The 21,554-nt window shown below is 20.4% G+C and overlaps 1 protein-coding gene across 1 annotated transcript; it reads left to right on the forward strand.

Moving 5' to 3' along the window:
• Positions 1–11,739: 11,739 nt before the first annotated feature.
• Positions 11,740–11,889, forward strand: CABS01_11769 (uncharacterized protein; the record flags this gene model as incomplete). Its single annotated transcript, XM_060545123.1, has 1 exon — positions 11,740–11,889. A coding segment is annotated over one exon (150 nt), but the record flags the coding sequence as incomplete, so codon positions are not given.
• Between the last annotated feature and the right edge of the window lie 9,665 nt (positions 11,890–21,554).

Raw genomic sequence — 21,554 nt, forward strand, 5'->3', positions numbered from 1 at the left:
TAGAAAATAGTAAAGTAAATACTCTTAGTAAAAGACTTAATTACGAAGTTGCGGTCCCTAAAAAAACTTAAGTTATTTTTAAATAAAAGAAAGATAGAAGCCTTATACTAATTACGAAACTTTTTATAATAGTTAAAAAGATTAATATTAGCCCGATTAGAAAAATAATCCCTAAGCTTATTATAAAAATTTATAGTATACTGGTATACGGTTACTAAGGAGTTATTAAAACGTAAAAACGGATTTATTAATACTATAATAAATCTATTATATACGTTAAAATTATAGAAGTAATTAAGGACTATATAACTTATAAAAAAAGTAAAAATAGCCCGTATAAGCTTTATAACAAGCTATAATTACTATAATTACTAATAGAAGTATAATATTTAGTTATATAGGACTTTATTATTAAATTACTAAAGTCTAGAGAACTATTTACTAAAGTATAGTATAATAGTATTTTAGTTATAGTTGACTAACTTATTAAGTTTGCACATTTTATTCCCTATAAGGAATTAAGTACTATAGAAGACTTAGTATATATATTTATTAAGGTTATACTTTTGAACTACGGTTTATTAAAAGAAATTATCTCTGATAGAGATAAGCTATTTATTTTAAAGTTTTGGAAATTTCTAATTTCGTAACTTAGTATAGACTATAAACTATTAATATTATTTTATTTATAAACCGATAGATAGATAGAAAGGATTAACTAGATCCTCGAAATATACTTTCGTTATTATATAAACTACGACTAGGATAATTAGGTAGTACTTTTACTAATAGCCTAATTCGTATATAATAATATAGTTAGCAAAAGTACAAAAGAATCCCCGTTTTATCTTAATTACGGATTCTAATTAATAGTATATAGAGAAGTACGATAAGGACTATAAGCTATAAAAGTTATAATAGACGTAAATAAGCTTAAAAAGATCTATAAGTAAGCTTTATTAAACCTCGAGTTTATATAATAGTATATAAAAAAGAATGTAAATAAATTAAGGATTAGAGAACTATCCTTAGAAGAGGGGGATAGTACCTATTTCTTTTATTATAATATTAAAACGAAACGACTAAGTAATAAATTAGATTATAAAAAACTTAGACCTTTCGAAATTATTAAAAAAGTCTTACTAATTAATTACGAATTAAGACTACTAAATACGATACGATACTATCCCGTTTTTTATATTTTACTACTCGAGCTTATATTAAAAGGTTTATATATAGAAAATTATATTATTATTAAACCGAACTAACTAAAATACGAAGTTAAAAGAATTATTAACTATAGAGTTAAGAACGAAATATAAGAATTCCTTATTAAATAGAAAAATTACGGATATAAAGAAAATATATAGGAACTTATTACGAACTTTTAGAACTCCTAATAGCTTCTTAAAAAGTATTAAAATTAAAATTAAATCTAGAACTCCTAGTTATTATAGTATCTTAATTAATAATTCTAAAAGTACCGTTAGCTTATACTTTATAAGCTATTAAGGAAGTATTTTTAAAATCTTTAAAGAATTCCTTTAATATAATTCGACTCTTTTTAAATACTATTTACTTCTAAGAACGAAGACGCTTTAACTTAGATAATAACTTATTTAACTTAGCCTAGGCTTATTAATAAGTTTTAGCTTTTTTTTATAACTCCGTAGCTCTTTTTTAAAACTGCAACTCTTTTACTTCTTTTTTATAATTAAAACGATTAAACTCCGTTACTAATTAACTAACTATGCCTAGTTAGCTAAGACTTAATAAATAGAAACGTAATATTTACGAGTATAGATAGTATCGGCGGACGCATTATATAAAATACCTAAATAATAGTATATTCTATAGACCTCGGAATTAGAAAGAACTAAATAACGGACCCCTCGTAAGCGATAATTTAAATAAAGTATTATTTTTATACTTTTATTAGAGAAATAAATAATATATAATAATTTACGATAAGACGTAGCTATTAGAAATTTCGATTTTTTAATTCGACCTAATATCGTATTAGTATATTTTAAAAAAATACTTAACGATTCCCTAACCTAAGAATAAACGACCTATTTATAGGCCTAGAGGACTAGACTTTTAAAAGGAGAAGCTAATATTACGACCTAATACGTATAGTAAGGCTAGGGTCCTACCCTACGGGACTTATAACGGCTACTATACTATATATATAAGAATACGAACTTAGGGTAACTCCTTTTAAAATAAAAAAACTATAAATAAGTTACGTAACTATAATTATATAATAAAATAAAGAACGGATACCCGTAAATAAGTAGGACGAATAATTATAAATAAGTAGAACGGACGACTATTTAATAAATAATTAGATAATAATAAATAAGAACGTTATAAAAGATATATTTAGGGACGAGACTTATATATAATATAAACTTAAGCTAGGCTTAAAGATAGACTTTTATAGTTTTTTTAGTAATTAACTTAGTATTAGATCTTATAATCGCTTTTAGCTATTTTTATTAAGAACCCCTTTTAACGAGCTTATAATTAATTACTAAAGCCTTACTTACTTTACGACTTATAGATATAGCTTTAAGAAAGCTATTTATAATTATAATACTATTTACTTAGTACTCGTAGCCTTAACCTTTACTAATATACTTACTATAACTAGCTAGCCGTAATAATAAGTTTATTTAGTAAATTTATTTAGTAAATTTGTTTAGTAAATTTGTTTAGTAAATTTGTTTAGTAGATTTATTTAGTAAATTTGTTTAGTAAATTTATTTAATAAATTTATTTAGTTTAAATAGAGAGTAGCTTTAAGTAATATTAAAAACAATAAGGATAAAAAGAATCTTTACGAGCTCTAAGTAATAAATATTAGCCTATTTAACCCTTTCTTTAAAAACCTCTACGTCGCTATTAAAGTTTAGAACCTCTATAATTAAGGGCCGCTTCTAACTATTATAGCTAACTATAGTAACCGATTATTATAGTTAATTATTACGGCCGACCTCTATTATCGACCTCTCTAGCTAGTATTATTATAAAGTAGCTTACCTATCCTAAATTAAATAGTAGTTTTCGTATCGAAATTATTATATTACGTTAAGTACGTACTTAGGATATATTATGCGTATTATATAGTTAAAAAGTATATTATATTATATAATTTTTTTTAAAAGCGTAATCCCGTTAAGGTCGATCTTTTATACTTATAAAGTTAGAAAAAAATAAAACTACTATATATAAAATAAGTAACTAAGTATTATTATTAAAAAAAATTAAAAAATAGCGTTCTAACTAAAAATTAGCTAATAAATATTTAAACTTATTTAAAATTAGATTAATAGTTAAAATAATAGGGGTCGTTTACTAATTAAACGTATTAACGTAATATAAAATATATAATATATTTTATATATCCCTATTTAAACTATATTAATATTATAAAAAAGCCCTTTAGAAGCCCTTACTTATTAAGGATATAAATAGGGAGCTACTTTATAAAATAAAAAATATTATATAATATAGAGGGCTAAAAAAGAGGTAATAATACTTAATTTAATAAAAAGGATATAATAATAATAAAAATATATAAAAACTAACTAAGTATATTAAAAACGTAGTATTAATTAGTATATATAAAAAACGAGTTTTAATTAAATAGCGCGCCTTAGCTTTTAAAAAGCCTAATAATATAACGAACTAATTATTAATAATAAAAAAAAAGGGGCTATATAGTTATAATTAAGTAGTATAAACGCGCTAATTACGAACTATTTTTTTTAATTTTTATAATATATAAAAAAACCGCCCTTATTTATAAAAAAACCGCCCTTATATATAAAAGGGCCGCCCTAATTATTATCCTAGGGATTATTATAAAAAAGATAATCTCCTTATTATTAATAAATTTATAAATAATTAGTTATAAATACGGAATATAAATAAAGTAACTATATACTAACTAAAATATTATTAAAGCGGCGTACTTCGTTATAAATAGTATAAAATAGTATAATTATAATATTATTATAAAATAAAAACGTAATATAAAAAGAGCTAATAAGTACTTTATTATTATTATTATTAATAACGAGGGTTAAACGGGCCTCCTTATTAGCGTACTTAAATACCCTCTATATATTATTAATAATAATTTAATAAGTTTACTAAAGCTATAAAATAATATTAATAACCTAAGTAATAATAATAATAGAGCGATAATAGAGTAATAAACTTTTAAATTATAAATATTATTATTTAAAACGAGTATAATACTTTAAAAAGTTCGTACTATAGATTTTATAAACTTAAGGACTTAAAACGTTATTAATATAATATTTAAAAAAAAGTAATAAAATAGTAATAATACTAAGTACTTACTATATCTTTATAAAAATATTTTTATATAATATACTCTATATAACGTATACTAGATCCTAAAAAAATATTAAATAAAAGAGTAAATTAGGGGCTATAAATTACTAACTTAACTAATTATAATATTTAGTTTTTAAATTAAGTATTTTATATATAATATAAATAAAGTAGGAGAGCGGGTATACTTAGCTAATCTTAATCTTCTTAGTATTTGCTTTTTTTTTTTTTAACAAGAGTTTATAATAATTAATATAAGTAATATATAAATAATAATATATATATAAAATTAGAGTAAGTAAAAGGGATATTAAGCTTTTTAAATAGACCGCTACTACCGCTACTACTAAGTATATTTATAATATTAATAACTATTGTATTATTAATCATAATAATATTATAATTAAAAGTTATATTTATATTAAAATAAATTAATAATAACTACGGAACGACTTTAAAAAAAACTTATTTAAGTATAAGAAATATATAAAAATAAGGATTTAAAAAATATTTATTAGCTATAATATTAACGTAATAAAAGAGTAGTATAAATATTAATAAAAATAAAAAACTATATATAAAAAAATAATTATAAAAAAAAATTTAGAATTATAATAGCTTAAAAAGGGGTTAATATATTACGACTTAATACGTATAACTAAGACTAGGGCCCGCCCCGTAGGCTTATAATAGCTATAATATACTATATATATAAGAATATAAGAATATAAAATAACTTTTATAAAACGGAAAAACTATAAATAAGCTATATATAAATAAAAAATAGTAATTATATAACAAAATAATTATTATAATTACTCTAAATCAGCGCTTATTAATATTTACTAAGCGATTACTTAATAAATAAAAATAATTATTAATAAAGATATATTTATAAGCGGATTTATATATAGTATAAACTTAAGTCGGGCTCTAGAATAGACTTCTATAGCTTTTTTAATAATTAACTTAGTATTAAATTTTATAATCGCTTTTAATTATTTTTACTAAAAACCCCTTTTAATAAAATTATAATTAATTACTAAAGCCTTATTTATTTTATAATTTATAAATATAGTTTTAAAAAAGCTATTTATAACTACGATACTACTTACTTAGTATTTATAATCTTAATTTTTATTAATATACTTATTATAACTAGTTAGCTATAATATTTTAATTATTTTTATTTAGTAAGTTAACTTTATAAGACTTATTAAGTAGTAAAACGAACGACGATATTTTTTAAGACTTTAAGTACCCTTTTATTTAACTCTAAGCGACTTATTAATTTAATTAGTAAGCTAGTTAAAGTTAAGGATAATAAAATACTTAATATTATTTATAACTCTAATAATAATATAGTTTTTAAAAAAGTAGACTATAAGAAAACGTAACGTATTATTAAAAAAAGTAATAAATAGAATAAAAAACTTACGGAGCTCTTTAATAATAACTCTATTTAAATAGCTATAACTCTAACTAAGAATAAGAAAAATATTACTACTTTTTAAAATATAATTAATAAAGTTATAACTAATTTAGGGATTAAAAAAAGAGAAATAGATAATTTAAAATAAGAGGTTAGAACCCTCTAAGCCGTTATTAATATTATTAAAACCCCTATAGATAAATAAAAAAAACTTAAACTTAATATACTTATTATTTTTAACGGAACTATTAAACGTTTTAAAGGATTCTTAATTTAAATTAGAACTTACTAAACGTTCTATATTATTAACTTTTATAATAAAATTAAATAAGTTATTTATATAATAACTTTTTTTAAAAAACGAGCTTTAAAATAATTTAAACTTTTTTAAAAAAAATTCCTTAGTAATAATAACTATTTACCTTATTATAAAGAAGAAATTACGAATATTTTTAATAGTATAATAGGATTTTAAAGTGCTCTCGAATCCCTATTTTAGGACCTTAATAAAAAATAATAAGTTAAGAGAGACCTAGCTAATTTTTAATAAACTAAGTTTATTTTATATAGTAGTTTTTTTCCGGCTTTATAAGTATAAAAGATCGACCTTAACGGGATTACGCTTTTAAAAGAAATTATATAATATAGTATACTTTTTAACTATATAATATACGCAATATACCCTAAGTACGCGCTTAATATAATATAGTAATTTTAATATAAAAACTACTATATAATTCGGGATAAGTAAGCTACCCTTTTTATTATATAGTAGTACTAACTAAAAAGGTTAATAGTAAAGGTCGGCCATAATAATTAGCTATAATAGTCGGCCGTAATAATTAGAGGCGGCCCTTAATTATAAAGGTTCTAAACTTTAATAATAACGTAGAGGTTTTTAAAAAAAGGGCTAAATAAGCTAATATCTACTACTCAGAGCTCGTAAAAATTCTTTTTATTTTTATTATTTTTAATATTACTTAAAGCTCTATTTAAACTAAATAAATTTACTAAATAAATCTACTAAATAAACCTATTAATATATAAACTACTACTTAAATAGCTAGTTAGATAACTAATTAAGAAGTTAGCTAGTTAAAATACTACCTCGACGAGAACCTACTTTACTCTTAGTATATAGTTAGTAATTAGTAAGCTAGAACTCTAAAAATACCCGTTAATAAGTTTACCCTTCTTAAGCTAGGCGCCCTCGGCTAGCTCGACGCTATAGCTATTATAACTAATATAAATACGCTTAAAAAGTAATAAAGTACCTTTTAGTAATACGGAATTTAGCTAAGTAATAGTACGAATATTATAAATAGCTAGGTTAATATAGACGTTAAGATTTAATATATCGATATTAGTTTAAAAATTATACTTTACGGAGCTAAAAATCCTTTTAATACGGGCTATATTATAAATATAAAAGAATATATAAGGGGCCCCCTAACTTTTAATAAGAAGGAGTATATAATATAAGATCTAGCTATTTATATAAGTTAGTACTAAGAGGTCTTATATATATTAAAGTAAGTATAGCTCGCCCTCTAAATAGGCGGGGGAAAGTTAGGAACTATTAATAAAAAAAAGATAACGGTTAAGTCGGTTAACTATTTTAATTAGTAATTAAGTATAGAGCGTAATATACTTAGTTTTTCTTAATACGTAATATATAGTACGGCCCTAGCAAATTACTCCGTCGGGGGGCTAAGTTTATTTTATACTATATTACTAAGTTTAAAAAACTTATAATATAACTCGATTTTACTAAAGAAACCCGTATTTTTTTATTTTATTAAGGACTAAAGGATAAAATTAAGGATAAATTTAGTAAGATAAAAATATTAATAAAATTCTTATAGTACGTTGAGCTTATTATTAAAATCGATACTTAATTATATAAACGACGTAAAAAAAAAGGAGAAGTACGACGCTCTTAAACTAACTTTAATAAAAAATATTAAAATTATAATAAACCGCTAAGTAACTATTAGAATAACTTAAGAAATTAATAATAATAAAATACGTTTTATAAATAATATAGAGGACTTATAAACCTTAGTATTACTAAATATAAAGAACTTTAATAAAAAAAGGATTTTAAATACTATAATTATAATAAACTAGGATATATAATTAGAGATTATTACTAACCTAAGTATATTTAATATTAACCTATTTTAGAAAAACGAGCTAATATTATAAATAAAGAAGTCCCCTATAAGTAATTTTTATAAATAGCTTATTATAATAATAACTATTTTATTTATTAAAATAATAAAAAATAAATAGGATAGTATTTAAAGTAACTTAAGAATATAGGATAATCTAAATACGATATTATACTATTTATTAAGACCTTAGTAATAATAATTAAAGAAGAGAAAATACTTATTTATTAACCTTATATACTTAAAAAAAATAATATTAAGTATATTATTATACTTTTTTAAATTTACGAGAATATAAAAAAAAAAGCTAAAATAGACCCCGTTATAAGAGATATGTTTTATTTTTTTAAAGAACGAATTAAATAAAGACTCTTAGTTAGTATAAAGGAGTAACTCTTTAAGTTTAAAAAAAGAGGACTTAATATAAAAAAAAAATTTAAATAGCCTTATTTATATAATATAATAAAACTATATAAATTAAAAATAATTTACTAAGTTTAAAAAAGAACTTAATTTAGATTAAATCCTAATTAAGTCTATTTATATAATATAATAAGTAAATATTAATAAGAAATTTATTTATAAAGTTAAAGAATAGCTTAAAAAACTCTTATATAAGGATAAGATCGAAGTAATTAAGAGACTAACTTTTAATTTTAAAATTATAAAAAAAAATAATTAATTTTAATTTTAAAAAAGAAAAAGATATTAAAATAAGAACTAGTTTTTTTTATTTTAATAAAATAAAATTATTTTATAATTTAAACGAACTTTATAACGTTACTTAATAACGTACTTAAATAGAGATTAATTATAAAGCGTTACTTAGTATTAATAATATTAATTTAAAAAGTATAATAACGAACTATAGTATAAATATATTTATTTATTTAAAAATAACTAAATTATTTAGTTTTATAAAACTAAAGAACGTAAGAAAGTCGTAATAACCCCTTATATAAATAAAAACTACTTTTTATTTAACCCCGAAGATCCCTTTTATAAGGAATTATTTTAGGTAGAATATTTAGATAATAAATACTTCTAGTACCTCGTATATAAATAAAATAGCCGTTTTTATTTACGAAAACGTAATAATAAACTTATTAAAGATATTTATATAGAAGATTAATTACTTAGTTAGATATTACTAAGCTTTAATAATAATAATAAAGTAATATTTAGCTTAGATCTTAGCTTTTTTATAAAGTATTTTAATAATAAATATATAGAATAAGAAGATTATAAATATAATTAATACTAAATTTATTATATTAAAAAAGCTAAGGTATAGAGAGAATATTAAGAAAGATATAAATAAAAGAACTACTTAAAAAAGTAAAAAATAAAAAACTAAGAAAACTAATTATAAAGAAACGACGAGAGGTAAAAATAAAAAAAAAGTTCTTATATATAACTAAATAACGTAATAATATATACTTATAAATTAATTTTAATATTTACGAACGAGGACTAAACGCTATTATTAATAGTAATATATAAAAAATATATATTTTATTAAAAATAGTAAATAAACTTAACTTAATATAAATATAAAAAGATAACTTATATTAATTATAAATAGTAAAAAGAGAACGAGTTAATTATAACTATAAATATATTAATCGGGAGACTATATACTTCTTAATATATATTAATAATTAATAAAAATAACTATAATATAATGTTATAAAAATAGAAAATATTGACGTTATTTTAAGAATCTCGTAGTTATAAAAGTATAACTTATAAATAAATTAAACTACTAGCTAGGTCCTTTAAAAAAATCTAATTACTAAACGACTTAAAAAAAAAAGGGTTTAAATAAATTTTTAATAATTCCTAAAGAACGAGAATAAATATAATATATAGTTTTTATTAAAATAGTAAAAAGCTCTAAGAAGTTCGTATATAATATTAATAATTAAAAATCGTAACGACTTTAAATTATATTTAAAAAGTACTAAATATATATAAAACTATTTATAAAACCTAAAGAAATAGGATTATTAAAATATAGTAATTAGGATATAAAAATCGAACTTAAAAAAGGAGTATAACCTAGGTTCTATTTAATATACTTAATAAATTAAAAAGAATAAGAATATTTTAATAAATATATTAATAAAAAGCTTAAAAAAAGATATATTTAACTATTAAATTCTCTTATAAGATTCCTTTTATTCTTTATACTAAAAAAGGGTAGGAAATTAAAACCTATTATTAATTATAAGAGACTTAACGAAATTATAAAAAAAAATTACTATCCCTTATTACTTATTACTAAGTTTAGAGATTTATTTTATAAAACTAACTAGTTTATTACTATAGATTTTAAAAAAGTATTTAACTAGATTCGAATTAAAAAAAGAGATAAATGAAAAATAGTATTCTAAACTTATAAAAGACTCTTTAAGTACCTTATTATACCCTTTAGACTTATTAATACTTTAATAACTTTTTAAATAATAGTTAACTACGTACTTTAAGAATATATCGATATTTTTATTATTATTTATATTAATAATATCCTTATCTTCTCCCCTAACTTTAAAATATATAAAAAATATATTTATATAATATTTTAAAAGCTTTAAAATACTAAGCTATATACTAAACTTTTTAAATATAAGTTTTATATATAAAAAGTAAATTCTTTAGGATATATTATTATACTAAGATAAATCTATATATAAGTATTAAAAATAAAAGTAGTTAAGAACTAGTTTATATTATAAAACGTTAAGGACGTATAAGGATTCTTAGGATTTATTAATTTCTATTAACAATTCTTTAAAAACTATATTAATATAATTAGACCTCTTAATAATTTAATATAAAAAAATAATTTATTTATTTAGGATCTTAAATATAAAGAAGTATTTATTAAAATTAAAAATATAATCGTCTCCGAACTAGTTATTATAATTCCGAACCCCCGAAAACTTTTTAAAATTAAGACCGATACTTTAAATTTTATTATAAGAGCGGTTTTAAAATAACGAAATAAATAAAAAAAGTTTTATTTATATTATTTCTATTCTAAAGTATTTTACGAAATAGAATTAAATTAGTAAATCTATAATAAAAAACTAATAGTAATTATTAAAGTATTTTAAGAATAAAGACTATAGCTATCCGGAACTAAGTACGAAGTTACGGTTTATACGGACTATAAGAATTTTATAAACTTTATAACAAATAAAAATTTAAATAAATAATAAGTTAAATAAAGCGAATTTCTATTTAAATATAACTTCTAAATTATTTATTAAAAAAGTTTAGAAAATAGTAAAGTAAACGCTCTTAATAAAAGACCTAATTACGAAGTCATAATCTCTAAAAAAATATAAGTTATTTTTAAATAAGAAAAAAAATAGTAGCTTTATACTAATTATAAAGCTTTTTATAATAACTAAGAAGATTAATACTAGCCTAATTAAAGAAATAACTCCTAAACTTATTATAGAAATTTATAATATATTAATATACGGTTATTAAGGAATTATTAAAACGTAAAAATAGATTTATTAATATTATAATAAATCCGCTATACGTACTAAAATTATAAAAATAATTAAGAACTACGTAATCTATAAAAAAAGTAAGAATAGCTTATATAAGCCCTATAATAAGTTATAATTACTATAACTACTAATAAAAATATAGTAATTAATTATATAGGATTTTATTATTAAATTACTAAAGTTTAGAGAACTATTTATTAAAATATAGTATAATAGTATTTTAGTTATAATTAATTAGCTTACTAAATTTATATACTTTATTTTGTATAAAGAATTAAATATTATAAAAGACTTAGTATATATATTTATTAAGACTATATTCTCGAACTACGGTTTATTAAAAAAAATTATTCTAAATAGAAATAAGTTATTTACTTTAAAGTTTTAAAAATCCCTAATTTCGTAACTTAGTATAAATTATAAATTATTAATATCGTTTTATTTATAAACTAATAAATAGATAGAAAAAATTAACTAAGTTTTTAAAATATACTTTTATTATTATATAAATTATAACTAAGATAATTAAGTAGTACTTTTATTAATAACCTAGTTCGTATATAATAATATAATTAGTAAAAATATAAGAGAATCCCCGTTTTATTTTAATTACGGATTTTAATTAATAATATATAGAGAAATACGATAAGGACTATAAGTTATAAAAGCTATAATAAACGTAAATAAACTTAAAAAAATTTATAAATAAGCTTTATTAAACTTCGAGTTTATATAATAATATATAAAAAAGAACGTAAATAGATTAAGGATTAAAAGACTATTTTTAAAAAAAGGGGATAGTACTTATCTCTTTTATTATAATATTAAAACGAAATAACTAAGTAATAAGTTAGACTATAAAAAACTTAAACTTTTTAAAATTATTAAAAAAGTTTTATTAGTTAATTATAAATTAAGATTATTAAATACGATATAATATTATCCCGTTTTTTTATATTTTATTATTTAAACTTATATTAAGAGGTTTACATATAGAAGATTATATTATTATTAAACTAAACTAATTAGAATATAAAGTTAAACGAATTAATAATTATAAAATAAAAGATAATAAAAAGGAATACTTTATTAAATAAAAAAACTATATATATAAAAAAATAATATAAGAACTTATTACGAACCTCTAGAATTCTTAGGAATTCTTTTTAAAATACTAAAATTAAAATTAAAATTAAAATTCCTAGCTATTATAATATCCTAGTTAATTACCCTAAAAGTATTACTAAATTATACCTCCCGCGTAATAGCGGATTTATTCTCGTTCATAATATTAAGAAAATTAGGAATTACCTTCCCCTTTTTAAAAACTATTTTTTTTTAAAGATAATTTAATTTTAATAAAAACTAATCTATTTTAACCTATACGTAACGTAAAGCTTTTACCCGTTTTTTTAAAAAAAAGCTTTTTTACCTCCTCTTTACGTTCTAGTTTATTAGCTTTAAATAAAAAACGATTTATTACGAGTATAATTAATATAAAAAAATATTAATAAAAAAAAGAAAAACTTATAATTATATATAGTATTAATAATCGCGTCGTAAGAATAACTACGATATATATACTTATAATACTTTAATTTACTTTTATAAGAAATTAGGCTATAAGTACTTAACTAGTAAGGCTATAATATAAGTATAAATATATTATATAACTAAAGCTTATAGAGTCCTTTATAAAGGCTTTACTTCTTAAAAAGTTCTTTTATAATACGAACCGTATACTAGTTATTAAGTTATTAACGTCTTATTACCGGCCGTATTCTAAATTTATTATAATTACTCCTCCCTTACGTAACTTTAGTCCCTAAAGTTATTACGTAATATCTTTTTTTAATATTAATAATAAAACTATTAACGTCGTTATTTATAATAGATTCCGTAAGGCGTTAATAATATCCTTTTTTATTTAAAAATAAAGTATTATTCCTATCTCCTTATTTAACAAATACTTTATTATTATTATTTAGTAATAGCGCGCTAACTAGTTATTAAGTTAGTAATATATATTTATAATAAAGTATTTTAATTATTATAATATATAAGAGCCCGCTTAGCCTTATAATTATTATTATTACTAAGCTATTAAGTATAATAAAGGATTTTTTTCTTATTACTAATTGCGTATTTATTTTTTCTTTTCCCTTTTTATTTAGCGACTATTTTACGAATTCTTTTTTATATAACTACACTTTTCTTTTTATAATATTTTAATTCCGTATCGTTTCTTAATTACGACTCTTTTATTATATTATTACTAAGTATTTATTAAAATATTTACTATTTTACGTATTTAGAATATACTTAATATAGAGTATAATTTTAAAAAGGGCTTCCGTAGTCTCCGTAGTAGTACTCTTTATATATACTACTTAGCTAGTATATATTATAATATTAACGAGCTCGTTTATATTACTAGCGCTTACGTTACTAAGTATATTATTTATTAAATTAATAAGAAGAAGTATTTTATTATAAGTCGTCGAGTCCTCGCTAATCCGTTACCGAAATATTAGCTAATAATATTTTTTAAGTTTTTAAAAAGTTATATAGCGCCGCTTAGTTTATTTAAAATACTTTTATAAAGTTCTATAATATTAAGGAATAAAGTAGCCTTAATTTTTATAAGCGCGGCTACGTTTTTTATACTTTTAGCTATATTATTAATACGTAAAAAAAAGTCGCTATTTATATTACTAACTTATTAGTAGGTAGTAAAATAAAAAAGGTCTACTTTAAATAGGCTACTTTTTAAGAACTTATTACTAACTATAAGTATTTAAACTTATTAATCTTAATTATAGTAAGTCGTTAGCGATCGTTTAGTAAATTTTCTTTTTACTAACTTAGATTTCTCTTTTTAAGCTAGTATTTTTAATATTAATAATAAAACTAAAATTATTTTTTATCTTAGTTATTTCTAGCTAGCTTATTTTTATAATAATAGCCATATAACCGCTTTATAAAATAACCTTAACGCTCTAACTTAGTACTATAAAAAGATTTTTAAAGGCGTTATTATTATATATATTTAAGAATTTCTTACTTTTCCTACTTTTTATAAACGTATTACGAAGTTTTTAGTAAATAAGGTACTTATTTATATTATTATTATATATAGTATTATCCCTATTTCTTATAATCCTAAGACTTAAACTATTATTAAAAAATATACTCTTATTACTAACTATATTCTTATTAATAATAACGAATAGGACGATTTTAAGTTTAAATTTAATAAGCCCTAGTGCGAGGATATTAAATTTAAAAAGCTTAGTAATAACTTAGAGAATTTTTTTTTTTAGCGTTATAATAAGCGCCGCTATTTTAATATTAACGACTTATTAACTTTTATTTATAACGCTTTTTTTAATATAAATAAGGGTACCCTAGCCCTTAGTTATATTATTTTAGATCTTAATAAGGCTAGTATTACGCTCCTCCTACTCTAAATAAAAGCTTTATAATAGCTTAACGAGGCTATTATTTATATTAAAATTAAAACTATAGGTCATAATAAATAGTTCGATATTAATATATTCTTTACGAATATTAATATTACTAAGGTCCCTTAGCTTAATTAGGATTACGAGAGTATCGCTTTAAATAATATCCCCCTTCCCTAACTTATTAATAATAATAATAATATTACGCCCCCTATTTTACTTCTTATTCCCGTTATATTTCTTATTATAACTCTCGTTATACTTCTTATTATAGCTCTTATTATACTTCTTATTATAGTTCCTATTATATTTCTTATTATAGCCTCTAATAGTAACTAAGTAGCGAACGTTTTATAAACTACTATTATTAATATATATAATATTTTATATAACTTCGACCGCTTTTTTCTTATTTATTATAATATTAATAAAGTTAATAACCTTATTCTAAGTAATTAGCTAAGTATATATATAAAGCCTTTTTACTTCTCGTTTACTAAGCGGACTATTATTATTAATTATTAAGTTTTAAAAGTATATACTAGAGCTACTATTATTATTATTAATATTACGTAGGTTACTCCCCTTATATAGCTAGATTTTATCGATCTCTTAGTAACGTATTACCGAGGGTTATAATATTATATTTTTTTTTAAAAAATTGCGCTAAGCTAGATAAAAAAGGTTTTATAAAGTATTATTAATTAACTTATTTTTAGTAACCTTTTGCTACGAATTTAACGTTTATTATCTTATTTTATATATACCCTTTTTTTATAATATTTAAATTTTTTAATTATTTCTATTACCTTTTTAAAATATTTAATAGGCTCTTACGTATTATACTTAGTAAACTACCTAGCTTATTTAACGAGATATTATAAGTTTTCTCCCTTATTTTATATCGTAACGATTTTTTTGACTTTTTAAATGTCTTATTTATTTTTTAATTTTAAAAGATTCGTTATTTAGTTACTAATTATTTAGTAATTTCCCTATAGCTTAAGCTAAGAAATTAGGAAAATATTATATATTTTCTAATACTATTTTAGTAAATATACTTAGTAAGCCTATTTTTTTACTTTTTTAGTTATTACTATTTTAATATATTTTAGTATTAGTTTATTGTTTTTAAATTATATATTCTTTATTAATAAGCCGACGACCTCTCTATAATTAAACTCTTTTAAAATATATTTTTTATTATAATAAGCTACTTAGCTTTTAAAAACTTATGCTTATGCTCGCGTAGCCTAGGCCCTAATCTCCCTAATTTTTTAAACCCTTTTTTAAACTTTTTAAACTATAGCTTTATAATTAAGTATATATTTAATATATTTAAAGTAATAGCTATATAATACTATATACGGGGATATTTTTATAATAAAGTATTAGCTATTATTATATATAAACTCGGCCTTTTTTAGCTATATTACTTACTTATTTAGTAAGCCCTCGGTATAGATCCTTAAATACTTTTTTAATATTTAATAAATCCGCTCTATTTAGCTATCCGTTTATAAGTAATATATAATAAATAGTTAATAACGTATCGCCTATTCTTTAATAAACTTTTCTTAAAATATGCTTATAAAAAGCTTATCTCTATCTATAATAATACTTTCTAATATACCGAACTTATATTTAACTTCTTAATATAGGATACTTACTATTTATACTACGTTAAGTATTTTAATAATAAGTAGGAACTTCGCGAACTTTATTATATAATAAATAATAACTAAGATATTATTATACTTTACGCTATTATTACGAGCGCTTAGTAATAGCCTTATAATAAAGTCTATAAATATTTCTTAAAATAAATATAAAAATAGTAATAATAACTATAGCTACCCGTACGGCTTATATCTTAGGGTTATAATTTTTAAATAATACTTATAGTTTTTAACGTATTTTTAAATATTTTATTAAATATCTTTTTAATAGAACTTTTTTTAAATTAGATCGAGAGTTTTTATAGTTCTTATATAACTTATTTTATAATTATTATAATATTAATAAAAGATCTCTATTTAAAAAGACTTTATTTAAAAAATAACGAGTCTTTTTTTAAAAAATAGTATACCCTATTTATTAAGTAAATATATTCTTAGCTTATTAACTATAGTATAAACTCTTATTAATTATAATATATAAAACTCGTTTTTAATTTATAATTTTTTAATAAGCTCTTTAGTTTTTAATAAGAAATAAGAAGCGAATACCGTTTTGCCCTTTATAAGCTCTTTTATAATAGGACGTAAAATATACTATTTTAGTATAATAACCTTAGTTCTATTTAACTCTTTTTTATTTTTATAAAACCGTTAACGAGCGTTTATTAATAACTTTTTTACTTTTTTACTTTAAGTCGTTATAATAATAACTATTACTATTTTATTAGTATACCTTATAATATATTATTAATATAGGGGAGAGGGTTCCCCATCCCTAGAGTTAGTTAATATCTAGTTAGGATTATAAAAGGAGGCCTTAATTATTTAAACGTATACTTTAATAGTATTATTTTATCTTTTTAAACTAATTATTTTTTATTAAACGTTAGGTAGTAGTTTATTAATAAGATATAGTTTTTAAGTTAGTATAAGGAAGACGTTTTTATAAAGTACTTCCCCCTTTATATAGTCTAGCTTCTTAAATAGACTATTTATTAGGTTCGTTTTTTTAAATTAGTATTTTAAATTAAAGTTAAATATTAATAGTTTATATACCTACTTCGCGAGCCTTTTTTAAAAGTCCTATGTTAATATACTAATTACTCCCTTAAGTACTTAGTAGTTTATTAAAATTATAAACTTTCATAAAAAGCCCTAGAAATAGTAAGCTTAGTATTCTAGCTTTTTTACTATAATAAGTAGTTCTTATTAGCTTATAGCCTATTATTACTCCGTATCCGAGAGTTTTTATAATTAATAAATAACGGGTTGCTATTCTTTATTAACTTATTATAATAAAATTATTATAATAGCTTTAACTAAAGCGTCGGTTTTTACTTATATAATACGTTATAAATTCTAATATATAAATATAGTTATTAAAATAAAAGCGAATTTTAGCTAATTAAACGCCTCGTTTATTTTTTTAGTTTATTAAAAATCCTTTATTTACCCCTTTTCTATTTTTAATAATATTATTATTAGTATAATAATACCTAAGTATTTAGTAATAAACTTCTAATAAAAGTTATAAAACCCTAGGAATACTTAAATATCCTTAATAAACTCTAGCGCTTTTTAATTAGTAATCGTTTATACTCATAATAAGTTAATTTTAATTCTTTTTAATATAATAATATAACTTAAGAACTCGACCCTTTTTTAATAAAACGAGTACTTTAATAGTTTAGTAAAAAGCCTGTATAATTATAAATATTAGAGGACCTTTTTAATATCCTCTATATACTACTCCTTTATTATTAAGTAAATTATTAAATCGTTTATATATACTATATAATAAATATTTAATAAATTAGCGAGCGCTTAGTAAATATATACTTAGAACGTTATAAGTACGTTTATTAGCCTAAAAGGTATAATAATATACTCAAAATAACTATATCGGCTCTAGAACGCTATTTTTTATTAATCTTTTTTTTTAATTTAGATATAGTAATAAGTATCCTTAATATCTATTTTTAAGATCTATTTTGCTTTATAAAGCCTATTTAGGAGCTCGTTAATAAGTAGTAGTAAGTATCGATTTTTTATAATTACCTTATTTAGCTTATAATAGTCTATATAAAAGTATAACGTACTATCCTTTTTTAGTATAAAGAGGATCGGTACCCTAGCTTTACTAACTAAAGGTATAATACGACTATTTACTAAGTTCTTAATAATATATGCGCAAAGCTTATTAAATTATTTCTTACTTAATAAATAAATAGGACTATATAATAATTTAATACTTAGAACTAAATTGATTAAGTATTTTACCCCGCTATATAGCTACGGTCCCTTTATTAACTACTTATTAAATATCTCTATTTCTAATTAAAGTTTTAGTAATAGACCCCCTTATAATTTAGTTTCCGTTACCTCTATAATACTTCTTATAATAATAATATATAATACGTACGCCCTCTCGTAATTTTTAATAATATTACGAATTATTACCTTTAGTTCGGTAACTAAAATAGGCTTGTATAACTATATATTCGTTACTATATTAATATAAATACCCTCTTAGCCTATTAATAATTATAATAATAAAAAGTTTACTATTTTTTTATTTTTATTAACTACGGTAAATAGTCGCTAAATCTTCTTTAGTTATTTATAATAATTAATAAAAAAGAGCGTTAATTAATAAGCTTTTCCCTAGCTTACGGCTTTATTCTAAAAGTTCTTTAATAAGGGAGCTATAGTAATAGCCGGGGTTAACCCTAAGTAAGTTACGAGCTTAGTATTAATAATATTTATTTCGAAGTATATATTTATGTTAACTTTTATTAGCTTTTTAGTAATATTTTATAGAATTATTACCTTACTTTTTATAATTATTCTTATTAATACTCTCTTAATACTTAGTATAAGCGTATTAAGTATATTACTTACGCTTACTTATTTTTTAACGAATTAACTTCTATAACTCTTAGCTTAGTAATAACTTATTAAATAATTACTAACATTAGTTTTAATCGGGGGTACGTCGGCTTATTATTACCCTTACTTCTTAACTTATTTTTTTAATACTTACTAAATATATAGCTTATTTTATTATACATAAAGTACTTAATATTATTATTATAACGTTTTTATAATAGCTTAGCGCGAGTACTCTTATTATATAGCTTTTATAATATTATTTTTAATAAGTCCTTAGAACCTAGCCCCTTAGAACTCTCTTTACTTTTTTTTTTATAAAAAGGGGATATTTAACGTAGTTATTTTAATAATAAATATAGCTTCTTTTTACTATCTTTTTATAACTAGTCGCTACCCTTTTATTAATTTAATAACTATAATTTATTAACTTCGTAAGCTATATTACGTACTCTCTTAATTAAGACTTTATAATAAATTAGATCGTCCTATAACTAAGATAATAATTTAAAAAAGAACTAATATACTTTTATTTTTAAATTCTTTATATCTTTTATATTTAGGTTATAATAAATCGCTAACTACTTAGCGAGGAACTAAGTAGGGGTCTAGCCTTTTTTTAGCCTTTTTATCCTTAACTTTTTATAATATTCCCGTTTCTAAGTCTCGGGGTTTACGTATTATTAATAAATAAATACTAAAAAGTCGCCCTAAAAGAGGGAATTTTAAAGGCTTTTTTTATAATTACGCTATTACGTTTATAGTAATAGGAATATCTTAAATAGGGCCTATTTAATATACTATTTTATAATACTTTTTACGCAAAGCTTATTACTTATTTCTATAATAATAATCTAGTTTACTACCTAGGTACTCGTAGACTCTTTTCTAATTAGTTTATAATTATAAAAAAGAGGTTTTTTATATTTTTATTAACTTAAATACGTCGCTAGCCGCTTAGTAAGTTATTAAACGAGCTCTTTATATTAACGCCGTTCTTAGTTTTAATCTTTAATTATTATTTTTATTATTTTATAAAAATAGGTTATTATTAAGCTTATAAAGTTTATTAAACTAGCTATTTTAGTACTATTTACGCTTTTATATACGCCTTAACCTCGTGCGTTTAGTAATTAGTTATTAATAAATACCTTATTTATAATAAATAGGGTCCTCGGGGTATTAATAAAGTAACTAGCTTATAAAAGTAATCTACCCCGATTATTTTTTTTATTTAGCTTTTTTACAAATGCTAGTATTTAAATAAGACTCGCCCTATAATAAGCTCGTTCCCCTAAATAAAATAGGGTTAAATAGTTAATTTTAAATAGTTATAACTCGTTAATACTAATAGCTCTTTATTAATAATTAAGTATCGTTTTATTAACGTTCCGTTCGTTTTTATAATTTATTATTACTTATATTAGTTATTTTATAAAAATAAAAGCTTTAAAATTATAAAAGATTAGGCTATAAGTACTTAACTAGCGAGGCTATAATATAAGTATAAGTATATTATAAAACTAAAGCTTATAAAGTCTTTTATAAGGGCTTTACTTTTTAAAAAGTTCTTTTATAATACGAATTATATACTAGTTACTAAGTTACTAGCGTCCTATTACTAACCGCATCCCAAATCTATTATAACTTTTTAGTATTTTATATTTTTATTTTAACGAATAATAAAATAAATAAAATATTATAATTTTAAATCCTCGCTCTTTAATTTTAAAAGTAAGTTTTAGTTAACGATATATTAAAGATCTAGCGGATATTTTAGTATTTTTAGAAAAATTACTTAACAAGCCCTAACTTAAGCTATAACGACTTATTTATAGGTCTATAAAGATAAGACTTTTAAAAAAAAGACCTAATATTATAACTTAATACGTATAACTAAAACTAAGGCCCGCTCTATAAGCTTATAGTAGCTACGATATACTATATATATAAAAATATAGGAATATAAAATAACTTTTATAAAATAAAAGAACTATAAATAAGTTATATATAAATAAGAA

The sequence above is a fragment of the Colletotrichum abscissum genome (assembly GCF_030869225.1).
Source record: "Colletotrichum abscissum strain IMI 504890 chromosome Unknown Scaffold_33.1, whole genome shotgun sequence".
NCBI classification, from domain to species: Eukaryota; Fungi; Ascomycota; class Sordariomycetes; order Glomerellales; family Glomerellaceae; genus Colletotrichum; species Colletotrichum abscissum.